The 23,351-nt window shown below is 67.5% G+C and overlaps 2 protein-coding genes across 5 annotated transcripts; both read right to left on the bottom strand.

Moving 5' to 3' along the window:
- Positions 1–793: 793 nt before the first annotated feature.
- Positions 794–14,547, bottom strand: TEDC1 (tubulin epsilon and delta complex 1). 4 transcript variants are annotated; one of them, XM_078054317.1, is made up of 8 exons: positions 13,460–14,531; positions 13,266–13,362; positions 12,647–12,849; positions 12,193–12,348; positions 7,032–7,130; positions 4,116–4,202; positions 3,543–3,710; positions 794–2,626 (listed from the first exon to the last, which is right to left on the bottom strand). In XM_078054317.1, exons 1-8 carry the CDS (start codon positions 13,598–13,600, stop codon positions 2,303–2,305), a joined length of 1,275 nt encoding a protein of 424 aa, XP_077910443.1. In that variant the 5' UTR covers positions 13,601–14,531; the 3' UTR covers positions 794–2,302. The 4 variants fall into 4 exon arrangements, with proteins under 4 accessions (XP_077910443.1, XP_077910444.1, XP_077910445.1 ...); XM_078054318.1 differs by having other exon boundaries at positions 12,647–12,840; XM_078054319.1 differs by lacking the exon at positions 4,116–4,202 and having other exon boundaries at positions 13,460–14,538.
- A 1,365-nt stretch (positions 14,548–15,912) lies between these two features.
- On the bottom strand, positions 15,913–17,507 carry CRIP1 (cysteine rich protein 1). The gene is made up of 5 exons (XM_036100079.2): positions 17,349–17,507; positions 16,412–16,506; positions 16,281–16,338; positions 16,155–16,201; positions 15,913–16,039 (listed from the first exon to the last, which is right to left on the bottom strand). The coding sequence occupies exons 1-4, from the start codon at positions 17,386–17,388 to the stop codon at positions 16,161–16,163; spliced, it is 234 nt and encodes a 77-aa protein (XP_035955972.1). The 5' UTR covers positions 17,389–17,507; the 3' UTR covers positions 15,913–16,039; positions 16,155–16,160.
- Positions 17,508–23,351: the final 5,844 nt, after the last annotated feature.

The raw sequence follows: 23,351 nt of genomic DNA, 5'->3' as shown, positions 1-23,351 counted from the left end.
CAGGTCACGGAGCGTTTCCCGGCGCTGGCTCAAGCCCCCCGGCCCCCCCTGCGCCGGCCCTGCGCCCACCCAGCAGGTCCGGGTCACCTGATCCCGACCCCTCTTCTCCGGGGTGCCTGCCTCTGTCTCTGCACAAGTCTTCACAGGTCACGGGGGAATTCTACTCTGGCTCGTCTGTCCTTGTCTCTGCGGGGTCTTCTGAGAAGCAGGTCTCCGGTGTCCTCGCCTCCCGCGGCCGCGCTGTCCTTCACGTCTCCCTGGGGAGCCGGGGGCTCCCACTGTGCTGACCTCACAGAAGCCTGCCTGCCCAGAGCAGCCCGCTGCCCCTCACTGACCCCACTGTCCCCCCGACCCCACTGCCTCTCACTGAACCCCTCGCTGCCCCCCACTGCCCATCACTGACCCCACTGTCCCCACTGCCCCCCGATGCACCCCTACTGTCCCTCGCTGCCCCCACTGTCCCCCACTGCCCCTCGCTGACCAGGCCGGGCCGCAGCCTGCACCTGCGTCTGTTCCAGGGGCTGTCTCAGGCCGGTGGACCTGTCGCGTCAGCGTAGGGGAGGCGGGGGAATGTCAGACGGCAGCCCGTGGGGGACGGACCCACTGGTTCTGCCCCGCGCCTCCTGCCTGCCACTAAGCGTGTGCTAACTTACTGCGGCCTTCGTAGGAGCCGCACAGGGCGCACCTGCTCCCCGGGCCACCATGAGTGTGCCTGGCCTCCCCCCGGCCTGGGCCTCTTAGGGCCTGTCCCGCCCCGCGTATCCCAGAGTCCACACCAAAGTCGCAGACACCGTAGGGTTTTGAGTGGCGTGTATTGGATCCACACATCAGCTTGACAAGGGGCAGCCCCGTGATCCTGAGCCTGCATGTGGCTGCTAAACCTCAAGTTCCCAAGGGCCAGTGGGTGTCCTGGCTCAACGGCGGTCCCCAGAAGGCAGGGGGCTCTGGGTGGACTTGTTTCCCAGATGAGGAGGGTCCCATCGGTGGTTGGGACGGCTGAGGGCATGGCAGGCAGAGAGGGGCGGCTGCAGGGAGTCCAGAAGGGACTTCACACATTCGGAGGGCTGCAGGCGAAGGGTCGAGGCCCCGTGGGCCCTGGACCACAGCTGGAGCCCTGAGGAGGAGCTGGGAGGGGGGCTGTGGTTTGGAGGGAGAGACCCCAGCCCAGAGACTGTCTGGGGGCCAGGCCTGTGAGGAGAGGGTCAGGGATGCCCTCCTGACCAGTCTGCCTGGTCTGACCAGTGCAGAGGGAGCACTGGGGTGTCCCCACAAGGGACGGGGAGGGGCCGGGGTGGCCGAGACCAGCCCGGTGCTCTGGGTGTGAGCGGTCGCTCCAGCACACCCCCGGCCAGCCAGGAAAGGCCAACGAGAGAACGTTCTGCCGCGTGTCCTCGGGCCTGACCTGGCCGGTAGGAGGCAGCCGATAGGCCCCTGCACCCACCCAGCAGCAGGCCGGGGTTCAACTGCCCTGGGCCAAGGGGAGCCTGGCGAGGGAGGCAGGATGAGGTTGTCTGTGCCTGCTGGGTGAGGGGTGCCGAGAGGCTGGGCCCCCGGGATGGAGGGGGGGCCTGTTCCGGCAAGCTGGGGGCCACATCCCCCAGACACAGATGGCTCTTTGTCAGGGCCGAGCCCAGCTCCCCGAACAGTCTCATGCACAAAGCCCCCTCTGTCCACAGTGGCCTCCCCCTCACCCCCAGCACCGCCCCCAGGAAAGGAACAGCGTCCCCCACCCCCGGGCTCCCAGCCAGCATCCCTGCCCAACGCACACACACACACCAGGCACAGGCCCAAGGTGGGGCGTGCAAGGGGCCAGGACGCAGTGTGTACGGGCATCCCGGGCTATCGCTTCCCCCAGGACCCTGAGGCCCCGCCCATGCTGCAGGCCATGCTGACCCCCCAGCACGGGGGCAGCCCTGCACCAGCCCAGCTTTGGCCACCACTACCCAGGGTCCCGTTCCCCTGGGCCTGAGCACAGACCTGACCCTCCCCAGGCAGGAACCTGGAAGGGTGGCCGGGCGGCCAGGGCAGAGCTTCACCCCTGCAGGGAGGCCTCTACAGCTTATTTCTGCATACTCTCTTGATCCAGAATGCCCACAGATACCACATGGGCCTGTCGTGCCTGCCCCAGTATGGCCAGGCAAGGCCCGGGCTCTGCCCAAAGGGGGGACAGCCCAGGGCTCAGGGGGAGCACGCCACGGGATCGTGTCTGCATCATCCTGGGGCCACCCTGAAACCTGCCCCTCCAAGGCCCAGCCAGGGCGTCAGGGCAGGTCCCCCTCGAGGAGGGCACACCCACGGGCCCTCAGCGACCAGGCGGCAGGATCCAGAGGAGGCCGGGCCGGGCTCCCGCCAGCCTGGTCAGCTCCTGCCGACACCGGGTCTGCAGCCGGCCCAGCTCAGCCTCCAGGCAGGTTTCCCGGCTCCTCAGCGCCCCAATCAGCTCAGCAGCCCGCAGGCCTGGGCCCCCCGAGGCTCTGGCGTCTCTCTTCACCAGCCGGCAGGGCCCATGGGGCTGGGCCAGGGCCTCACCTTGCTCCCAGGCCCGCTGAAGAGCGGCCAGCTCCCGTCCCACGGCCTCCCGTGAGGCCCGCTGCACAGCAGTCCGCTCCGGCCCCCAGCCTCCAGCCTGCACGGGGAGAAGGCAGCTCTGGACCTGCCCAGGACACCGGCGCCCCCTCGGCCCCAGCACCAGCCCCCAGCAGCGCCCTGAGAAGGGCTGACAGCCCAGATCCCACTCCTCCCCGGGAAGGGGGCCGGCCCCAGTGCCAGCTCTCCGGCGCCACCCTTCCAGCCTTCACATCACCCGCACCGGAGCCCTGAGCCAGCGGAGGGGCCCCGGGGACAGGGCCAGCAGCCTGACCCCCCGAGGGCCCTGCAGCACTACGCAGCTGCAGGCCCCACCCGCTCACCCAGGTCACCAAGTCCCCCGGGGCCCGTTCAGAGCCGAGCAGACCCTCGAGCCACCCCCCAACACTACCCACCACGCCGGGGTCAGTGTCAGCCTCGCACACCCACTGTCTGCTGAATCGGCCTCCCGCCTTCTCAGTGCTCCCAGGACGGGGGAAGCGTGCGCCGGGGCTGACCCAAGGGGACACTGCTGCAGAGGCCACTTCTGACCCTCCAGGCGGGCCAGTGAGAAGAGGCTGCGCCCCCAGGGGGTGGCCTGACCCTGGCCCTCGGTGGGCGCTGCCCCGAGGCCCTGTGCCGTGGCAGACGGCCCGTGAGAGGCGCCTACAAGCATCATGCACGCCCCAGCGGTCACCACAGCAGAGGGGAAGGGGCTGCTAGCAACACCCCCGCTCCTCACAGGGTTCTGCAGACTTTAGGGTTAAACTGCCCGCAAGTTCCTCAAGATGCTTCAGAAAACTGAAGGGACTGTGGCCGGCGCAGGGCAGTGTGGGCGGGGCTCGCGTGGGGACACTGGGGACTCCTCGTCACGCACCCTGCCGGGCCGCTGCAGTCACCCTCCCAGCCTTGGACTCAAGGTGAGCTCCCCAAGGGGCTGTGTAAACGCACCCTACGTCAGCGCCCCAAGCCCTCACCCTGGCCTCCCAGGCCGCCCGCCGGGGCTCCGCTGCTCCCCGCAGCTCCTCGTGCAGGGCCTGCAACTCCCGGGCCACCAGCTCCAGCTCGCCAGCGCCCCCCGTGGGGATCCTGGGCAGAAACGTGGGCTGTGAGGCCTCCAGGGGGCAGGCGCCCAGGACCGTGTCCTGCAGAGAGAGACCCAAGTAAGAGGCAGGCAGCGAGCCCGGGCCCCGTAAGCACAGGCCCAGGCCCAGCGGCACAGGCAGCGGGGACAGATGGCACAGAGGCCCGGGGGCAGTGCCCACCCCCCGCGCGGACAGCCACCCATCACGCCGGCAGGCCTGGAGCCAAGGCGGCACAGAGGCCAGACTTCTGGAAGGCTGGACCCCTCAGGGCAGGTGAGGGGACAGACAGACATCTGGGAAGGGCCCTTGGCTCCGAGCCAGCAGGCCTGGGTCCTAACGCCAGCCACACGGTTGGGCGTGCATGTGGCCTCCCTGTCTCCTGTCCTGTCCGGGAAGGAGGCAGACACCCCCGCCCCCCAGGAAGGCTGTGGTCAAGGCTGGGAGCAGGGAGAGAGCCGGTCACACCATCCACTTCCAGAAGACCAGCTCCTGCCGCCGCCACACCAGGGCGGCCTCCAGGCGCGCGTTCTCACTCTCCAGCCTCTGAAGCAGCTGCAAAGCAAACCATAAGCCGTGGCCAGGTCAGAAGCCCACCTGGGACCCCCAGCACTGGCAACACAACCAGCATGCCCACCAGTCCCTCCGGCCCGCCAGCCGGTCACGTCAGCCACCCACCTGAAGAGCCATCTCCCCACAGGCAGGACAGGGCAGCCCCACCTCCAGGCACCACCAGGCCGACCACACCCGCGACCCCCACACCGGCCCCAAACGTGCGTTCCCACAGGGCCAGGGGCTGACACGGAGCACCCTCGACTCAGGACCTCTGCCCCACACCCTCACTAACCGGGGGCTGCACCCAAGACGCGGGCAGAGGAGAAAGCCCCAGGATGGGGAGACCCTCCTGTGGGACCTAGGAACCCCAAAGGGCCTGCACAGCCCCACACCTGCAGACCGCACACAGACACGGGGGCCCACAGACAGCCACGTGCTCCAGTTCCGGCTGTGGTAGCACGTGCCAGCCTTGGCCTCCAGAAGCACCTGCCCAGCCTTGGCCTCCAGAAGCACGTGCCAGCCTCGGCCTCCAGAAGCACCTGCCCAGCCTCGGCCTCCAGAAGCACCTGCCCGCCTCGGCCTCCAGAAGCACCTGCCCAGCCTCGGCCTCCAGAAGCACGTGCCCAGCCTCGGCCTCCAGAAGCACGTGCCCAGCCTCGGCCTCCAGAAGCACCTGCCAGCCTCGGCCTCCAGAAGCACCTGCCCAGCCTCGGCCTCCAGAAGCACCTGCCCAGCCTCGGCCTCCAGAAGCACCTGCCAGCCTCGGCCTCCAGAAGCACCTGCCCAGCCTCGGCCTCCAGAAGCACCTGCCCGCCTCGGCCTCCAGAAGCACCCGGCCAGCCTCGGCCTCCAGAAGCACCCGCCCAGCCTCGGCCTCCAGAAGCTGGGGGTGGGGGGGAGGGGGGGAGGCAGGAGTCCCACCACCAGAGGGCCCCTGATCGCTGCGGAGGTGCAGCGCAGGCCGCCCCCATCTCCCCCGCCCCGCCCCTGCCACCCCTACCAGGAAGCCACAGGCCTGCCCCTGCTCCTCTGTGAACGCAGCAGCCAGCACACTGGCCAGGCCACAGGCTCTGCTCCTTCTAGGAGAGAGGTGCTGGGCTTCCTGGGGCCAGGACAAAGGACCAGCTAAGAGCTCTGCCAAGCCACCACGCCCGACGGCCGGTACACATGCCCTACGCAACAGGCACGCATGGCCCGGGGTCCCTGCTGGCCAGGAAGGGGCCCCTGCCCCACAGCACACAGACGGCCCGCCAGGCAGCCGGGAGCCTGCTCGCTGCGGCTGGAACAGGGGCTCCGGGCTCAGGACGGAGGCTCGCCCGCAGACAGAACCACACTGGGCCTAGGGGAGCACAGCCTGGGAGCGGGGCATGGGGAGCGTGCAGCTCACACGCAGGCATGCACACAGTTCACGTGGCTTCCGACAACAGTCCCCAGGTGCTCCCAGTTCCCCGGCTTCAGGCGAGACACAACAGGAAGAGGCAACAAGTGCCCTGTACCCCCCGCCTTTCGGGCCCGGTGCTGGAGCCTCCTGAGGCAGCCACCCCCCGGTCCACCCCACTGCCCTGTGGCCAGGCACGGGGACGTGAGAAGGCTGCAGGCCCAGCCGGGAAGCAAGCACGCTCACTGCCCAGCTACTCCACAGCACACCTGGCCACGCAGAGCAACCACAGATCACTCCGGAAGCTTCTGGGACCCATCCCAAGAGCGCAGGCCCTTTGGGGACACTGGCCCAGGCTTCTGCCAGTCCCCCCTCCAGAAACCTTGGAAGGAAGCCAATCGTGACCCCCATCCACCTCGGGCTGTCTAGAGTCCTGTGGCACCAACACAGCCCAGCCTCGGACAGGAGGGAGAGCCACACAGGCCCCCACGCCACAGAGCCCGGGGACCCAGGCAACACCTGGCTGGAACTGGTGCAGTTTCTGCTCTGCTCCAACCCGGGGGGGGGGGGGGGGGAGGGCAGGAAGCCTGGGCCTCGCTGAGTCACCCATAGAAGGGGACCTAGCCAAGGGCACCTCGGGTCGCCGAGATCCTGCCTTGACACCGCCAGGGACAAGTGCAGCCCGAGCAGGGCCAGCCAGGTATTGGCCGGGGAAGCGGGCCTGGCAGGCACCCCCAGGTGGCTACCCCAACCCCACAAAAGGGAGCACATGACCCCAGAGCCGGGATCTGCTGGACCTGGAAAGAGGGGCCACACCAGCTCTGAGCCTCAGCCCTCCTGCCTGGCCAAGTGCCCCCCAGGCTGGACAGAGCCCAGCCCTCAAGTGACAGCCAGCCCTGGGCCTGTCCCAGGACACCCTGGCCATGCCAACCCAAGGGAAGGAAACAATCATGACAGATTAGGGTCTCCTGAAAAGAAAGTCAGCAAAGTGTGGGGCACGCTAGGCCAGCCCTCCTCTTACCACCTCAATCACCAGATGACCCCTGCATGGGCTCCAGGCACCAACACCATGAGCTTAAACCCTCAAGCAGCCTTCTTTCCTTCCTCAAGCAGAGTTCCAGAGGCTCCCCCCTCACCCAGCTGCCAGCCCAGCCTAGACACCTGTGCCCCTGGGGCCCTAACTATGCCCAGGCACGTGCACACACAGCAGCTGGTCTGGATTCCTGCACCACTGGATGGTCTAGGGAGCTGGGGGAGGCCCTGAGAACATGCCTGTCCCCCACACCAGCAAGATGGTAAGTTGGGCAATCACCCAGAGCTCAAAGCTGGTTGGCTGGGTCCTCCTTCTCAGGCCCCTCCCCACCTCAACCCCCACCACCTCACGTCTCTGCAGTCCTACGCACCAACACGCACCAGCCTCAGACAGGAGGGGGCCCCACACCAGCCCTCACCTGCCGGCCGCCCTCTGGGTCCCTGAACAGCTCCGTCTCAGCAACAGACAGGTGGCCGAGGCTGCGGTCACTGTGGCAGCCTCGGGTATAGGAGTGGATCTGAAACAGGCAGTGCAAACCCCAGGATGAGCAGGAAAGGGCACCTCTCCCAGCGCTGAGTGAGGTTTTTGGAGCCTGCCTTGTAGGCAAGGAAATGGGCCACACCTCACCAGGGTGCTCCAGGGCAGGCCAGGGTCAGGCTCAGGAGAGGAGTCAGTACTTCTGGGGCCCTCCAGCAGGCAGTCCCGCCTACAACCTCCCCATCCCACGCAGTTCCCGGGGGTACGGTGGGGATGGAAGGGGGCACCCTTGCTTCTCCCTAAGCTCACTGACTGCCAGGTCCACGTGGCGGGAGAAACAGCCTCTGAACGGGCTACGTGGTCCACTGGAGCCAATGGCGGGGACAGAGAGTGACTGGCTCTGGGGGGCAGGGAAGGCTTCCCGGCAAAATAAGACCTGAAGGCATCACGGAGGTTAACGAGTAGCCGTGTCCCAAGCAGGAGGAGCAAGTAGAGCCCAGGCCAAACAAGAGAGACACAGTTTCCAAGAAGGGCTGAGGGTGCAAAAGGCCTTCTGCAGGGGTGCAATGGTGCACAGGTGCAGAGGTACAGGGTGCAGAGGTGCAGGGGTGCAGGGTGCAGAGGTGCAGGGGTACAGGGTGAAGGGGTGCAGGGTGCAGAGGTGCAAGGGTGCAGGGATGCAGAGGTGCAGGGTGCAGGGTGCAGGGGTGCAGGGTGCAGAGGTGCACGGGTGCAGGGTGCAGAGGTGCAGGGTGCATGGGTGCAGAGGTGCAGGGGTGCAGGGTGCAGAGGTACAGAGGTGCATGGGTGCAGGGGTGCAGGGTGCAGAGGTGTAGGGGTGCAGGGGTGCAGAGGTGCACAGGTGCAGAGGTGCTGGGTGCACGGGTGCAGAGTGCAGGGGTGCAGGGTGCAGGGGTGCAGGGGTGCAGAGTGCAGGGTGCAGGGGTGCACGGGTGCAGGGTGCAGAGGCGCAGAGGTGTAGGGTGCAGGGGTGCAGGGTGCAGGGGTGCAGGGTGCAGAGGTGCAGGGGTGCAGGGTACAGAGGTGCAGGGTTGCAGGGCTGCAGAGTGTAGAGGTGCACGGGTGCACGGGTGCACAGGTGCAAAGTGCAGAAGTGCAGAGGTGCAGGGTGCAGAGATGCAGGGTGCAGTGGTGCAGGATGCAGAGGTGCAGGGCGCAGAGGTGCAGAGATGCACGGTTGCAGGGGTGCAGGGTGCAGAGGTGCAGGGTGTAGAGTGCAGATGTGCAGACGTGCAGAGGTGCACGGGTGCAGAGGTGCAGGGTGCAGAGGTGCAAAGGTGCAGTGTGCAGGGATGCAGAGGTGCAGAGGTGCAGGGGTGCAGGGTGCAGAGGTGCACGGGTGCAGAGTGCAGAGGTGCACGGGTGCAGGGGTGCAGGGTGCAGAGGCGCAGGGGTGCAGGGTGCAGAGGTGCATGGTTGCAGGGGTGCAGGGTGCAGAGGTGCAGAGATGCAGAGATGCAGGGTGCACAGGTGCAGGGTGCAGGGTGCAGAGTGCAAAGGTGCAGAGTGCAGAGGTGCAGGGTACAGGGTGCAGGGTGCACGGGTGCAGGGGTGCAGGGTGCATGGGTGCATGGGTGCAGGGTGCAGGGGTACAGGGTGCACGGGTGCAGAGGTGCAGGGTGCAGGTTGTAGGGTGCAGGGTGCAGAGGTGCAGGGATGCAGGGTGCAGAGGTGCAGAGGGGCAGGGTGCAGAGGTGCACAGGTGCAGGGGTGCAGAGGTGCACAGGTGCAGAGGTGCAGGGTGCAGAGATGCAGAGTGCAGAGGTGCAGGGTGCAGAGGTGCAGAGGTGCAGGGTGCAGAGGTGCAGGGTGCAGAGGTGCAGAGGTGCAGGGTGCAGAGATGCAGAGTGCAGAGGTGCAGGGTGCAGAGGTGCAGAGGTGCAGGGTGCAGAGATGCAGAGTGCAGAGGTGCAGGGTGCAGAGGTGCAGAGGTGCAGGGTGCAGAGATGCAGAGTGCAGAGGTGCAGGGTGCAGAGGTGCAGAGGTGCAGGGTGCACAGGTGCAGGGTGCAGAGGTGCACAGGTGCAGGGGTGCACAGGTGCACAGGTGCGGGGTGCACAGGTGCAGACGTGCACAGGTGCAGGGTGCACAGGTGCAGAGGTGCAGGGTGCAGAGGTGCACAGGTGCAGGGTGCAGAGGTGCAGAGTGCAGAGGTGCAGGGTGCACAGGTGCAGGGTGCAGAGGTGCAGAGGTGCAGAGGTGCAGGGTGCAGAGGGCAGGGTGCAGAGGTGCAGGGGTGCACAGGTGCAGGGTGCACAGGTGCAGAGGTGCAGGGTGCACAGGTGCAGAGGTGCAGAGGTGCAGGGTGCAGAGGTGCAGAGTGCACAGGTGCAGGGTGCAGAGGTGCAGAGTGCACAGGTGCAGGGTGCAGAGGTGCAGAGGTGCAGGGTGCACAGGTGCAGAGGTGCACAGGTGCAGAGGTGCAGGGTGCACAGGTGCAGGGTGCAGAGGTGCACAGGTGCAGGGGTGCAGAGGTGCAGAGGTGCAGAGGTACAGGGTGCAGAGGTGCAGAGGTGCACAGGTGCAGAGGTGCAGGGTGCAGAGGTGCAGGGTGCACAGGTGCAGGGTGCAGAGGTGCAGAGGTACAGGGTGCAGAGGTGCAGAGGTGCACAGGTGCAGAGGTGCAGGGTGCACAGGTGCAGAGGTGCAGAGGTGCAGAAGTACAGGGTGCAGAGGTGCAGAGGTGCAGAGGTGCAGAGGTACAGGGTGCAGAGGTGCAGGGTGCACAGGTGCAGAGGTGCAGGGTGCACAGGTGCAGGGTGCAGAGGTGCACAGGTGCAGGGGTGCACAGGTGCACAGGTGCGGGGTGCACAGGTGCAGAGGTGCAGGGTGCAGAGGTGCACAGGTGCAGGGGTGCAGAGGTGCACAGGTGCAGGGTGCAGAGGTGCAGAGTGCAGAGGTGCAGGGTGCACAGGTGCAGGGTGCAGAGGTGCAGAGGTGCAGAGGTGCAGGGTGCAGAGGGCAGGGTGCAGAGGTGCAGGGGTGCACAGGTGCAGGGTGCACAGGTGCAGAGGTGCAGGGTGCACAGGTGCAGAGGTGCAGAGGTGCAGGGTGCAGAGGTGCAGAGTGCACAGGTGCAGGGTGCAGAGGTGCAGAGTGCACAGGTGCAGGGTGCAGAGGTGCAGAGGTGCAGGGTGCACAGGTGCAGAGGTGCACAGGTGCAGAGGTGCAGGGTGCACAGGTGCAGGGGTGCAGAGGTGCACGGGTGCAGGGTGCACAGGTGCAGAGGTACAGAGTGCACAGGTGCAGGGTGCACAGGTGCAGGGTGCAGAGGTGCAGAGGTGCAGAGGTACAGGGTGCAGAGGTGCAGAGGTACAGGGTGCAGAGGTGCAGAGGTGCAGAGGTACAGGGTGCAGAGGTGCAGGGTGCACAGGTGCAGGGTGCAGAGGTGCACAGGTGCAGAGGTGCAGGGTGCACAGGTGCAGAGGTGCAGGGTGCACAGGTGCAAAGGTGCAGAGGTGCAGGGTGCACAGGTGCAGGGTGCAGAGGTGCAGGGTGCAGAGGTGCAGAGGTGCAGAGGTACAGGGTGCAGAGGTGCAGAGGTGCAGAGGTGCAGAGGTACAGGGTGCAGAGGTGCAGGGTGCACAGGTGCAGGGTGCAGAGGTGCACAGGTGCAGAGGTGCAGGGTGCACAGGTGCAGAGGTGCAGGGTGCACAGGTGCAAAGGTGCAGAGGTGCGGGGTGCACAGGTGCAGGGTGCACAGGTGCAGGGTGCAGAGGTGCAGAGTGCACAGGTGCAGGGTGCAGAGGTGCAGAGGTGCAGGGTGCACAGGTGCAGAGGTGCACAGGTGCAGGGGTGCAGAGGTGCACGGGTGCAGGGTGCACAGGTGCAGAGGTACAGAGTGCACAGGTGCAGGGTGCACAGGTGCAGGGTGCAGAGGTGCAGAGGTGCAGAGGTACAGGGTGCAGAGGTGCAGAGGTGCAGAGGTGCAGAGGTACAGGGTGCAGAGGTGCAGGGTGCACAGGTGCAGGGTGCAGAGGTGCACAGGTGCAGAGGTGCAGGGTGCACAGGTGCAGGGTGCAGAGGTGCAGGGTGCAGAGGTGCAGAGGTGCAGAGGTACAGGGTGCAGAGGTGCAGAGGTGCAGAGGTGCACAGGTACAGAGTGCACAGGTGCATGGTGCACAGGTGCAGAGGTGCAGAGTGCAGAGGTGCAGGGTGCACAGGTGCAGAGGTGCAGGGTGCACAGGTGCAGGGGTGCAGACGTGCACAGGTGCAGGGTGCACAGGTGCAGAGGTGCAGGGTGCAGAGGTGCACAGGTGCAGGGGTGCACAGGTGCACAGGTGCGGGGTGCACAGGTGCAGAGTGCAGAGATGCAGGGTGCACAGGTGCACAGGTGCAGGGTGCAGAGGTGCACAGGTGCAGGGGTGCAGGGGTGCACAGGTGCAGGGTGCACAGGTGCAGAGGTGCAGGGTGCACAGGTGCAGGGTGCAGAGGTGCACAGGTGCAGGGGTGCAGAGGTGCACGGGTGCAGGGTGCACAGGTGCAGAGGTACAGAGTGCACAGGTGCAGGGTGCAGAGGTGCAGAGGTGCAGGGTGCACAGGTGCAGGGTGCACAGGTGCAGAGGTGCAGGGTGCAGAGGTGCACAGGTGCAGGGGTGCAGAGGTGCACAGGTGCAGAGTGCAGAGGTGCAGGGTGCACAGGTGCTGGGTGCACAGGTGCACAGGTGCAGGGCGCACAGGTGCAGCGTGGGGGGGCCCAGCACTGAGGAGCCCTATGCTGGTGGGGGTCCCAGCCTCCCTGTCCAGCCACCTCTCAGCCTAGACTTCGCACTAGACCTGTAAGAGAGACCTGTGCCCCCCCAGCTGAGCCTCCCAGCCCTCAGGAACCCTACAGAAGCTGCCCACTGCCCATCAGCCTACACCCAGGATGTGGCAGGAGGAAGGGGTACCTTCCTCCTGGAAACAGGCCCCGGCAACAGCGGCTCCCCCAGGGCCCAGAGCCCATTTCTGCTCAGAGATAGAGCCTGAGGCCTCTGATGACTTCCGGGTCCATCCAGGCCTCAGGCAGAGAGGGAGGGAGCCGAGAGCCTGTAGCCCGGAGAGTAAGTGCTCCTGGGTGGACAATCCTCAGGTGACAATACCTTTCCCAGGAGGGCACACTGCTCCTGCTGACTGGTGATCAGGTTTCGCCACTGGAACCGCAGCTTTCCCATCAGCCACTGCAAGTGGCGTATGTCCACAGGGCCATCTGCTTCCCCGCGGGGCGGGAGTGGGCCCGCACTGGCCAGGGCTTCACACTGGAGAGGGCACAAGGGTCACACCCTGTTCCCATATCCTCTGCGGAGACCCCAAGGGAGACAGAGAAAAGAGGCTCCTGGAGGGAGAGCCGAGGGCCCCCAGGGGTGCCAAGCGGAGACTTGGGGGCCACACCCTGTGAGCACACACCCCACCCTGCCCGAAAGGAGGGGCAGGGGAGAAGGCGGGAGCAGGGGGATGGCAATGCCGACCCCCACAGGGCTGCCCTGAGGGCTGGCCCAGGCTGAACCCAGGCTCCCCGCCAGGACCCAGCCCCACGCCCCCTCACAGCATACGCACCTCGCACAGGGGTATCTCGTCGCCCAGCCGCACGCGCGTCTGGGCCAGCAGCTGCTCGAGCAGGGGCCCGCGGGCCAGGAGCCAGGCCAGGGCCAGCAGAAGCTCGCGGCTGCCCTGGGAGCCGTCCTCGGGGAGCTGTGCCAGCGCCCTCCTGGGGTAGCCCTGGGAGCGCAGCGCCGACTTCACCAGGTGGACTTGGGCCTCTGGGGATGGGGGGACCGCCTGCTCAGGGGACCGCCCACTGGGAGAGACCCCGCATGACTCCCAAGCAGAAGCCAAGTTTGGAGGGAACAATCGGGACTCAGGATGAGGGGGCCAGGGCTAATGGGAGCGGGGCTTATGCGGTGGGAGGGGCTTTGCCCGAGGAGGTGGAGTGGGCGGGGCCAAGGTCCGCAGGGGCGGGTTCTTACCAGGGAGGCGGGGCTAACCGGGCTGGAGCTTTACAGGAGGCGGACCCAGCCACAGGGTCTGTGAGTGGACAGAGCCGGAGCCCGCAGGGGCGTGACTTAATGTTGGGGCGTGGCTAATGGGGGCGGGTGGGCTAGCCGGGGGCGGGGCTTGCGTGAGCAGGTGGACCTCACGATGAGCAGGCGGGCCTTACGGGGAAGGCGGGGCTTACCCAGGGCCGGGGAGGCCGGGGAGGCCGGGGAGGCCGAGGCGCCGTCGGGGGGCAGCGGCGAGAGCACGCGGAAGAGCAGCTGCCAGAGCGCCGGGGCCTGGAGGGATCAAAGAGCGGCATTCAGCGGGGCCAGCCGCCTCCCTGCGTCCGCCCGGGCCCCCGCCGGACCCCGCCGCCTGCCCCGCGAGCCTCACCGCCTCCGGACGGTCGAACTTGGCGCGGCGGAAGATCTCGGGGCTGGGCCCGGCGGGCAGCGTCTGACTCAGCGCGGCGATGGCCTCGGGCAGGGCCCCGACCGCGTCTCCCCGGTGCCCCCGGAGCCGCCGCCGCCCCATGCGGCCGGCTTCCCTCGGATCGCGCGCCGCGGCAGCCGGGGACTCCCGGCGTCCAATCACCGCGCAGGTGCCGTCCCTACTGGGCCGTCGCCCAGTCACCGAGCGGGCGGGGGCACGCCTCCGGCGCCGGCCCAATGAGCGGTGCCCAGGCCTTTGAGTGCAGTCTGTTCTGTCCACTGCGGAGGCATTTCCTGTGCGGCAGCGACCAATTGGCGTCGACAGCTCCGCGGGGTCCGCCCTTGCGGCCCAATCGCGTCGAAACCCGACACCCGCCTAGCTCAGATCCCACCAATCAGCGCCTCAGCCAACCTTGCGCCAAAAGGCAGCCTAGGAACCGCCGGAGTGCCCGCGGCCCCGCCCAGGGCGCCCCCTGCGGCCGGGAGCGCAGCGCAGCCGGGCGCCCCCGACCCGCGCGAGAGCCCCTCGGCCTCCGCGAAGCCCGGCCCGGCCGGCGCGCCAGGGGCTCCCGCGGGGTGCGGGCGGCCCCCTCCGCGCCCCAAGCCCACACCCGGACTCCGGCGCGGGCCCCCCGGCCTGGCTGAGCTGCACGCTGAGCCGCTCCTTCCGCGGCCCCTGGCGGAGCAGCCTGGCGGCGGCGGTCTCAGAGCCCGGCAGTGCGCACGGACGTCCCGGCGCGTGAAGGAAGCCGGGCGCGCAGCGCGGCCGCGTGTCTACGGTGCGCGCGCGAGATGGCCCGCGCGGACGGCGCTCGGGCCCCAGGGACGGGCTGCAGAGCCCTGCGCATTGGTTAGAGCCGGCGAACCGCACGGGAGAATTCTGAACGTGTGGCGTGTAAACTACACGTCCCCGAAGCGGTGGAAGGGACCGAGCCACCAGCCCTCCCCGCCGGCCCTGCCCACGCACCCCTCCACCCGCCGGCCGTGGCCACGCCTGCAGGAAGTGCGTCCGGGCGGGTCCCGGCGACCCCCCCCCACGCGTCCTCACCTTCGCCCGCTTCCCTCCCGGGCACTGCCGACTACCACCGCAACCTCCCAGGAGGCCCGCCCCCGCCCCACCGCCGGCCCCGTCAGCTCGGCCCGGTCTGGTCTCCGCAGGCCACTCTGCGGACGCCAGGTGGAGCGCCCTGCGGCCTTCAGAATGAAGACCACATTCTTGACCCCCCCGCCCAGCCCACCGGCCCTTCTCTCTGGGCCTTCATCAGAAGCGCTTTTCTCCACCTGCGTCCTGACCCCCTCCGCCCGCAGGCGTCAGATCTCGGCACTCGTCCTGCCTCTGCCCCACCTAGCTGCGAGCTACGCCAGAGCCCAGCCCCGGAACCGGTAGGAGGCGGGAGCCTCTACGACCTGGTTCAGCGCTGCTCCTCCCTGTGTACCCCGACTCCTCACTCTGGCACAACACCCCGCTGAATCTCCAGGCCCCCAGCCCCCACCCTCCCGCTGTCCACTGAGAAACCCTGCCTCACCTTAGCACTTTCCCACCCGGTCCCTGCAGATGAACTCTGGCTCCCACCTCTTGCAGTTCTGTGAGTCAGCCAGTAACCTAGCCCCACCCTACAGGTGGCCCTTGAGACCCCTCAACAGACTGTCCAGCTCAGGCCTGCAGCAGGGCCGAGGCCTGGGAGGGGTGGCCCTCTGCCAGGGCTGGAGTCTGAGTGGCCAGGGGAGGGAATGGGGAGGCCCTCACTGAGTGAGGCCCAGTCTGCAGGTGCTGCCAGAATTGACATGGAAGTTTCCAGAAAGCCCCCAACTATGCATGGCCCAGCCAGTCCTCCAATTCTCCATTTAGTGGCTGGCCACTCAGTACTGGGGTGGGGAGGAAGGGGGCTTGTCCAAGTGCATGCTCCAGCAGGAACGTGGCTGGCCTGGTCCATCAAGGCCGGTGGGTAATGGGGACAAGGGTGGGGCAGGAAGTGGAGAGAGCAGGCAAGGACTCCCCACCACAACTCCCCCAGAGCTCAAAAACGGAACCAGGGTGAGCACAGCTAATTCTCCCTGTGGCCACCACCCACTGACTCTTACGCCTCATGTTCCCGCTGACCTGTTGACCCTCCCTTGGGCCCATCCCAGAACCTCGGAGGGCTGGGGCATTTGCGGGGCTGGGCACTGGAGAGCTGAGCCACATGGGGCCTTCCAGGGTGCCCAGCCGCCTGCCTTGTACAGGAAGCTTCAGCCTGAGGTGGCCCCCAGCACAGCACCCGGCCAGGGCGATGGGCAGCAAGGCCGGCTGCAGCAGGAAGAGCCAGTGGCCCTGGCAGGGCTTGGAGACAGAGCGGCCAGCTGCAGCTCCGCGCCACCATCCCCCCTGTCCAGACACACCCCCCTGCCCCCCACCTCCGCACACGCGGGCAGGGATTCTGAGTGTTCAGCTTTATTGAGGGCATGGGAGTCGACGGGGGCCCCGGGTGCCTAGGGATAAGGCCTGCCATCAGCCTGGAAAGGCAGTGGCCCGCGGGGCAGCCAGGGACAGCGTTTCCATGACCTGCGCAGAGAGAGACAGAGACAGAGGTGAGTGCAGGCCCAGTGAGCAGTCAGACGGCACTCAGGCGTGGGGGGGCCATCCCAAAGGCCTGATGGTCTGGGCTGGGGAAATGTACCTGGGTCTATTTGAAAGTGTGACTCTCAGCTCCACCCCGCCCAAAGCCTGCAGACAAAACGAGTAGGCAGGTTAGGGGTGGCCAGGGGCTGGGTGGGGGGCCAGGGCAGGGGCCGGGGAAGCGTACCTTTAGGCCCGAACATGGAGGCATAGCAGGGGTGGTTGCAGTAAGGCTTGCCTTCATGCTGCAGAGAGAAGGGCCGTGAGGGGCTGTGCGCCCCAACCCTGCGCCCCTGCTGCCCTCCAGGCCCCACCTACCTCAGCGTGGCCCCCTGACGTCAGCGTCTTTCCACATTTCTCACACTTCAGGCAGGGCCGATGCCAGTCCTTCCCCAGAGAGGTCACCCGCTCAGCTGCAGAGACACAGACAGCCCCCCCCCCCAGTATGAGACGCTGCTCTGGGGTCACAGGGCACCCCCCACACACACACCAGCCTTCTCCAGTTGCCTCTGCCCTGGGTCTCACCCACGCCCGCCTGGCGGCCCCCGTCAGTAGGGAGGGGCATCCCCAGGGCCCTAGGCCAGTCCCGCCAAACAAACGGGAGGGGGCGCCGGCTGGTGCTGCAGGAGGAGGCCTCGAGGGCCAGGGGTGGGGGCCTGGGTGACCCGCCGCGGTGTGGGGGTGCGGGGTGCAGGGCGCCCTTCTCAGGGCGAAGGTGGGAGAGACACTCCCCACTTCCTCCCGCCTCTCCCCCGGGTGGGCCCCGGGCCGCGGGACAGGGAGGCTGCACCCGGTTCTCAGCGCTCCCGGGATCGCGCCCCGGGCGCAGGTTTCCGCGTCTGTTTCTACTTAGCGGTGGGAGGGGCGGCTAGAACGCAGCGTTTCTCCCTCTGCCGCGCGGTCCCCGCCCAGGGCACGCCGAGGGGGGACGGGAGAGCTGGGGAGCCCCAGAGAAGGGGGCACCCAGACAGGCGAGACCCAGCGGGACCGACAGGAAGAGACAGCGGGGCGGAGACACCGAATCAGCAGAGACAGAGGGCCATCCGACGCCGGGGTCCTGACCCGCACACCCAGGCGGTGGCCGGCAGGGCTGAAGTGTCGGCTCCCGGCACGCAGCCCCAGGGTCCCCCGGCGCGCCCGGCCCTCCCGAGAGGCCCGGCCGGGTCGTCCCTGGGCCGCGCTTCCTAGTGGGGGCGGCGCGGGGCGGCGCGCTCCCGGCCGGGGGGGTGAGCTGGGGTAGGCGGGGAGCGCTCACCAAAGTACACCTCCTTGTCGCACTTGGGGCACTTAGGCATGGCGGCTGGAGGTCCGGCGCGGACGTCTGGGCAGGAACAGACAGGAGAGCCGGACTGGGTGGGTCCGGCCGGGTGCGCGCCTTTCAGGGACCCCAAGACCCCGCCCCTTTGAGACCCGCCCTTCGAGACCCGCCCCCTGAGTCCGAGATCTGGACCCAAGGACCTGGGTTCCAGGCCAATCAGCTAAGAAAGGTCCTCTGGTCCACCCCCACCTTCGGGCTGCACCCGGGCCTAGCCGACTACCGAGCGGGGGTGGGGTGGGGTCGGGCGGCGTGTCCAGGGAGCGCGCGGGATCCGTGGGGATGCACTGAAGGGGCGGGGCTCCTCCGGGGGCTGCAGCCCCGCCACTCGCCTAAGGTCCAGGATCTAGGGAAGGGGCTCCCCAGGGCCAGGATGGCGCTCCCCAGCCCTAGCCCCAGCCCGCCGGCACGTGCCCGAGCCCCCAGATATTTGGGAGCCAGGGAGGGGGCGAGTCACCGCTAAAATGCAAATAGATGCAAACCAGCGTGGGCGAACTTCTCCCCACACACTTTGACCCGACCCCGTCCCAGACAGAGTTGGGGACAAATTACCAGGGACGTCTCAGCCTGGTACCCCCCCAAAACTCCCCGCCGGCCTTGAGCACACGCGGAGCCAGGAGGCCCGCCGCTCCCCAGTTCCCCATCCCCACGGGACATCCCGGCTCTTCGAGCTCCCCACCCCCGCCGCTGCCTGGGAAGACCATTGGACAGCAGCCCGGGGAATTTAGAAGAGGGGACTCCGAGACGGGGCGTCCCCTCCCTCCGCGGTAACAGCGATCCGTGCGGGGGCGGGGGGCTTTGCCGGGGATGGTGGACGCGGCCACGTCCAGGGCATCTCGTGTAGGGAGGGCTCCTTATCTCTGCGGGAAGCGCCCCAGGGGGCACGGCGGGAGTGGTTCCTGTCCGCCGCCTAGGGCAAGTGGGGGCTGGTGCCAGGTGGAGACAGTCCGACTCCACCCACCCCGGGAGTGGAGAGGGCCCAGGGGCCCGGTGGGGTCTCCCACCCTCCTTTTAGCCCAGGCCTGGGTGGGTGGAGTAGGGCATTGCTTCTCCGAACCGTCCTCCCTCCTGGTCACTGGCAGCCAGTCCACCTTCTCCCCCTCCCCTGGGGAGGGGCCGTGCCCCGTCTCTGAGGACCCTTCACCTCCCGGCTCAGAGGCCCACACCCAGTTTCTTGGCTCCTGGGCGCCTACTCCGCTTCTCTTCCAGTCCAGGCCCCGGCGAATCTGCTCCTCCTCCCCTTCCTCCCCTTGGTCCGGGGCCCCTCCCTTCAGCTACCATCCTCCTCATCTCCCCATGACACACCCATCTCTCAAAACAAGACGTCTCAGAGCCTCTCCAGGCCCCATCTTCAGGGAAGGTGCTGGAGACCATCCTCTAACAGGACCCAGGGGCTCCTGGCCTCCCCACAAAGGCACTCAGCCCTGAGCACCCAGTGCCTCCAACCTCACCCTCCCTAAAGCCCACCTACCCCCCATAGGCCTCTTGCCTGGCCCTGGGAGAGGGGACGGAAACCATGGGTGCCCCCATCCCCCACACCCCAGTGGGGCCTGGCTTGGGTGAGGGTGGCAGCCCCCGGGGTTTAAGGGCCAAACCCCCTGTGAGGATGGCACACCAGACCCCACACCCTCATGTCCTGCTCCTCACGCTTCCCTCCGGTCGCCCCCTGCTCCCCGGGACCCCCTCCTGAGGCCACAGCTCTGCCCCCAGCTGGACTCGGCAAGCCCTGGGGTCTGCAAGGCTCGCACCGCATCCCAGAAACCCTCAGTGGCTGGCTGCCCATTGCCCTCAGGAGTGGGGGGGTGCACCCCGTGCACGGCGGAGCCCCCAGACTCCCCCCCATGGACACTGGCCTGCTCCAGCCTTGAAGCCTCGACACTGTCACGTCTGTGCCCGGCGCTGGACCTCAGCATGGGTTCTGCAGGTAAGACCACCAGCCCAGCCTCCCCCACCACCCCCGCCAGTCCCTCGGTGTCTCCCTGGCCTGCGCCCGATGCTGCTGCAGACTGGTGGGGGTAACTGGGGTGGGTCCTGACTTCCCTCACCTCCTGGCTCCAGATCTGGAGAGAGGCAGAGCTGGTCAAGAGCAGGAGAGTGGAAGGCGAGGCAGAGGGACTCACAGAAGCACGGACACAGCAGGGGACAGAAGTGTAGACAGGCCAGAGAGGCAGGGGCGGCAGCAGGACGACAAGGGCCCTGGGCCCAAGACCACTGGTGAGGCAGGGGTGGGGGTGGGCTTCTGTCACAGTGGATCACGGGGCTCCGGCCACACTGGTCACATGTACCCCCTTGCAGCTTCCTGAGAAGGCTGCCCTGCAGGGGTGCGCTGGGCAGAGGCCTGGGCTCCAGGGCAGGGCTGCCTCCACCTCTAGCAGGAGGCTGGACACGCACAGGGTGCTGGCTGTGCCCGCCTGTGTCCTGCTGTCCGCGGACACGGCTGTGTATGAGTGCGTCTGTCTGGGTATCCCAGCTGCCTTGCCATGTTTCCCGCCCAGCCCTCACCCCCAGCCCACCTGCAGGCTCCAGGCAGGCGGGGCCGTGGGCCAGCCCTGTCCGCTTCTCCACCCACCCTGTCCCAGGGATGACCCCCTCACTGTGACCACAACCCCGCCCACCATGGGGGAGCCCCCCCTTTGAAAACTGGGGTGATGAGGTTCTTGCCAGCTTTCCTTGTTGTTATTTCCCGTTGCCATGGTCACAGGGCTGCAGAGTGATGGGTGGATGCCAAAGGGGGCCAAGGGCCATGTGACTGGCCCTCTGGTTGGTACACGGCACAGTTGTTCCAGACACTCAGACACACTCTTATGCACACACACACTCACACTCGCTGCAACCCTCCCAAATCGTCAGCCACAGACTGGCATGCTCCTCCAATCCCCCCAAGCTCCCCACCCATCTTGCCTGCCTGTGAGGATGGGAACCCCTCAGCAGCGGCAGCCCCCATCAGCCCCCCGACTCTATGTCCAGGCGCACCCCCATCTCAGGCTTGGCTGGGTACCAGTCTGGGCCCTGACAGCCTCCCTGGAGACCGGGGCCCCACCACGTGCAAGGCCTCCTACTCGCATCAGCTCACCTGGCTCGGATGCACCTGTCGGGGAGGACTGACCTGGGGCAGGCGGTCAACCTGACTGAGAACCCCCAGGCCAGTCAAGACCTAAATCTACCCTGCCCAGACTTCCACCCCTCGCCCCACTCTTCTGGGGGTGCGGTTGGCCTTTGTTCCCTGAACAAATGGAGGACACAGTGAGCCTCCTAACGTACCCTCCCCCCTCCCCCCCCCAGTGCAACCAGCCCGCACGGGGCTGTGTCTGGGGCCTGAGGGACAAAGTGGCCAGGACGGAGACGCCGAGCAACTCAGCTGCTTGCCCCAGGCTGCCTCTGTGCCCAGAAGGCCCCGCCTGGCACCAGGACAGCACGAGGGCACCCCAGGACCCCGAGACCTGGGGGAGGCAGCGGTGGGGTTCTGGGTACACCAACCGAGGCCACCTCTGTCTGCTCACCCTTCCCTCTGCACACCCCCATGCCCTTGCCTGTCCATGCACCGCCCAGGCCTGGCCGGGGACCCAGATGGCAACCAGGAGGGACCTGCCCTGCAGGACAATTGCGGAGAGGGCCCAGAGGCAGCTCCCCAGCAGTGCTTGGGCTCCAGGCACCTGAGAGAACCAGTGAAGGCAGGGCCGGACCCCAGTGACCACTGAGGAATCCACCCATGGGGCCAGCCACCCACTGCCACCGGTAAAATTCTGCTGCCGGAGCTGGACAGCCCCTCCTGCACTCCCTCCCTCTGTGGTCTGGCCTCCTCCACCATCCTCCAAGCCCCCACCCGGTGCCCCGGCCTCCAGGCCCCTTCCTCAATGTGGACAAGCAGGGATGTGGACAGGTGTAAGGTTGTTCCCTCCTAAGGCTGAATGGCCAAATGCCCCGGGGCAACTGCTGGGCTCCCTCTCCAGTGTCCACCCCCTGCCCCTCCCCCAGGCTCAGCTGAGTCATGGACACTCAGACATTCCCAGGGCCTATTTTCAGCCGCTTGTCCCCCGGGACCCCCTGTCTGCTCTGAGGTTCTGCCCCAGAGTGGGTCTGCTGGGCCCTGGACGGCCCCTCCTTGCCCCCTCAGACGCTGCACTTGCCCAGAAGGACTCTGCTCCTGTCCACCCGGGCCTCACCCAGAACAGGTGAGAGGGCAGTGCCCTCTTGGAAGCAGGAGTGGCTTGCAGACACAACCTTGCGCTCCCTCTGGCAGCCCTGCCTGGGGTCCACAGTCCGGCCAGATCGGGTGACCCCTCCTCTCCCTGAAGGCTGAGCCTTGTTCCAAGAATCTGTGTCCTGGAGCCAAAGCCCATACAGAACTGCCTCAAATTCTAGCCTCACCAGCCCAGCAGCTGAGCCTTTTCATGGGCCCTGAGCCCCCTCCCCCCTCTCCGGGAAGCCAGCCAAGCCCTGGGAAAACGGGCTGCCTGCACCTGGTTGTCCCGGTCCCATGCCAGTCTTCACCTGGCCCAGCCCCCAGCAGTCCACTGATTCCTTGACACTCAGCCCCCGGGGCCACAGCCGGTGGCCGGTGAGCTGGTGCTTAGAACCAGGGACAGGAAGCAGTCCTGCCCCCCTCCACCAGTCCTAAAGAAATTCAGGGGGGCTAGCCTGAACTGGGTGGGGTCCTCAGGGAGCGTCCAGCTGGGGAAGGGCTGCCGAGGGCTGATGCTGGGGGTCACTGACCCAGGGGAACCTGGGCAGGGCCTGGAGGGAGCCAGGCTGGGAGTCCAGGACCCGGGAATCTGGGATCTGGACCTCAGGGAAGTGGGCGCAGAGGGAGGAGCAGGCAGAGCAGGCCCCACAGCAACTGGGGACACCAGCCAGGGCCACCCTGGCCCAGGTCAGAGGTGGAAGGCACACCACCTTGAAGGTGCCAGGCTTTCCCAAGCTCTAGAAGCCTGGACTGGTGGGAGGTGGGGTTCAGCTGGCGAGCAGGTCGGTGAAGCAGGCCTGGGCGCCATGAGCAGCCCTGGGCTTCTGGACGGGGAAGGGCTGTTAGATGGCATTTCAGGGCCGCCTCACTGGGTGGCACGGAATGGAGGGGTGGAGGTGGAGGCCGGGCGAGGGGCAGCGGCGAGGCGCGCGCCCGAGCACACAGGCCCATTCCCGCGACCCCTGCATCTTGCCGGAGCGTCGGGGGCTGCGGGCGTCGGAGGAGGCACCTGACTTGTCGGGGCGTCCTGGAGCCGGTGCCACCGAGGAGGCCGCGGCAGCGCAGGGGCACGGGCTGTCCCACCGACACGCCTAGCGACGCGCGCAGGACCCAGGGGAGCGGCACCGCCCCGGTTTCCATGACAACCGCTGGGAAACAAACAAGGCGGCGCGTCATCCTCGGCCCGCAGGAAATGGGACGCGCCTTCCCCCCGCCAGCCCCGGAGGCTGGGGCGCACTGTGTCCCGGGCGGGGCCGGGGCTCGTCGTCCCTGAGGCGATCCCTGCCCCTCACCCCCGCGCTGCCCAGCGGGATTTCACCCCCAAGAGGCCGCGGTCGCTCGGGCTTTGGGGAAAGGGCGCGCTGCCTACCACGTCTCCTCCCCACATAGTTTCCACTGGAGGCTCCCGAGGGAGGGCCCGAGCTGTGCCCCTAGCAGCTCCCCACGCGGCAGGGGGCAGGAATTTCCCGTCCAACACCGCAGCGAGGCTGGGCAGCCTGTGCTCAGGAAGTCTGGAATCTCCCCCAGATGTCCCCCCGACCAGGGAGTCAGGCCTGGCCGTAGGCGGCGGCCTTCCGCTGAGCTTGCACCAAGTGCCCGCACCTGCCTGGGGTGGACGCTGGCTGCCCCTGGGGTACCTGCTCCAGTGTCCCCCCCCCCCCCGCAGGCCACTTGCCCAGCACATTCTGGCTGCATTCCCAGGCTGGCCCGGTGGGAGGAGACACTCTGCCCACAGTGGGCACCTGGACTGCACTGCCTAG

This window comes from Halichoerus grypus, chromosome 8 (genome assembly GCF_964656455.1).
Source record: "Halichoerus grypus chromosome 8, mHalGry1.hap1.1, whole genome shotgun sequence".
Taxonomy (NCBI): Eukaryota; Metazoa; Chordata; class Mammalia; order Carnivora; family Phocidae; genus Halichoerus; species Halichoerus grypus.
Note: the sequence above shows the minus strand (reverse complement) of the source record. Positions and strands in the feature narration are given on the sequence as shown.

Excerpts from the sequence above, each read along its gene's own strand:
- TEDC1 (XM_078054317.1), bottom strand. The coding sequence starts at position 13,600 with ATGGGGCGGCGGCGGCTCCGGGGGCACCGGGGAGACGCGGTCGGGGCC. Across the intron at positions 3,711-4,115 it reads TGGTCTTCTGGAAGTGGATG|GACACGGTCCTGGGCGCCTG; the intron begins GTGTGACCGGCT and ends CTCTCTCTGCAG. Across the intron at positions 2,627-3,542 it reads GGGCGGCCTGGGAGGCCAGG|GCTGGAGGCTGGGGGCCGGA; the intron begins GTGAGGGCTTGG and ends CTCCCCGTGCAG.
- CRIP1 (XM_036100079.2), bottom strand. The coding sequence starts at position 17,388 with ATGCCTAAGTGCCCCAAGTGCGACAAGGAGGTGTACTTTG. Across the intron at positions 16,507-17,348 it reads CGACAAGGAGGTGTACTTTG|CTGAGCGGGTGACCTCTCTG; the intron begins GTGAGCGCTCCC and ends GTGTCTCTGCAG. Across the intron at positions 16,339-16,411 it reads CGTCAGGGGGCCACGCTGAG|CATGAAGGCAAGCCTTACTG; the intron begins GTAGGTGGGGCC and ends TTCTCTCTGCAG.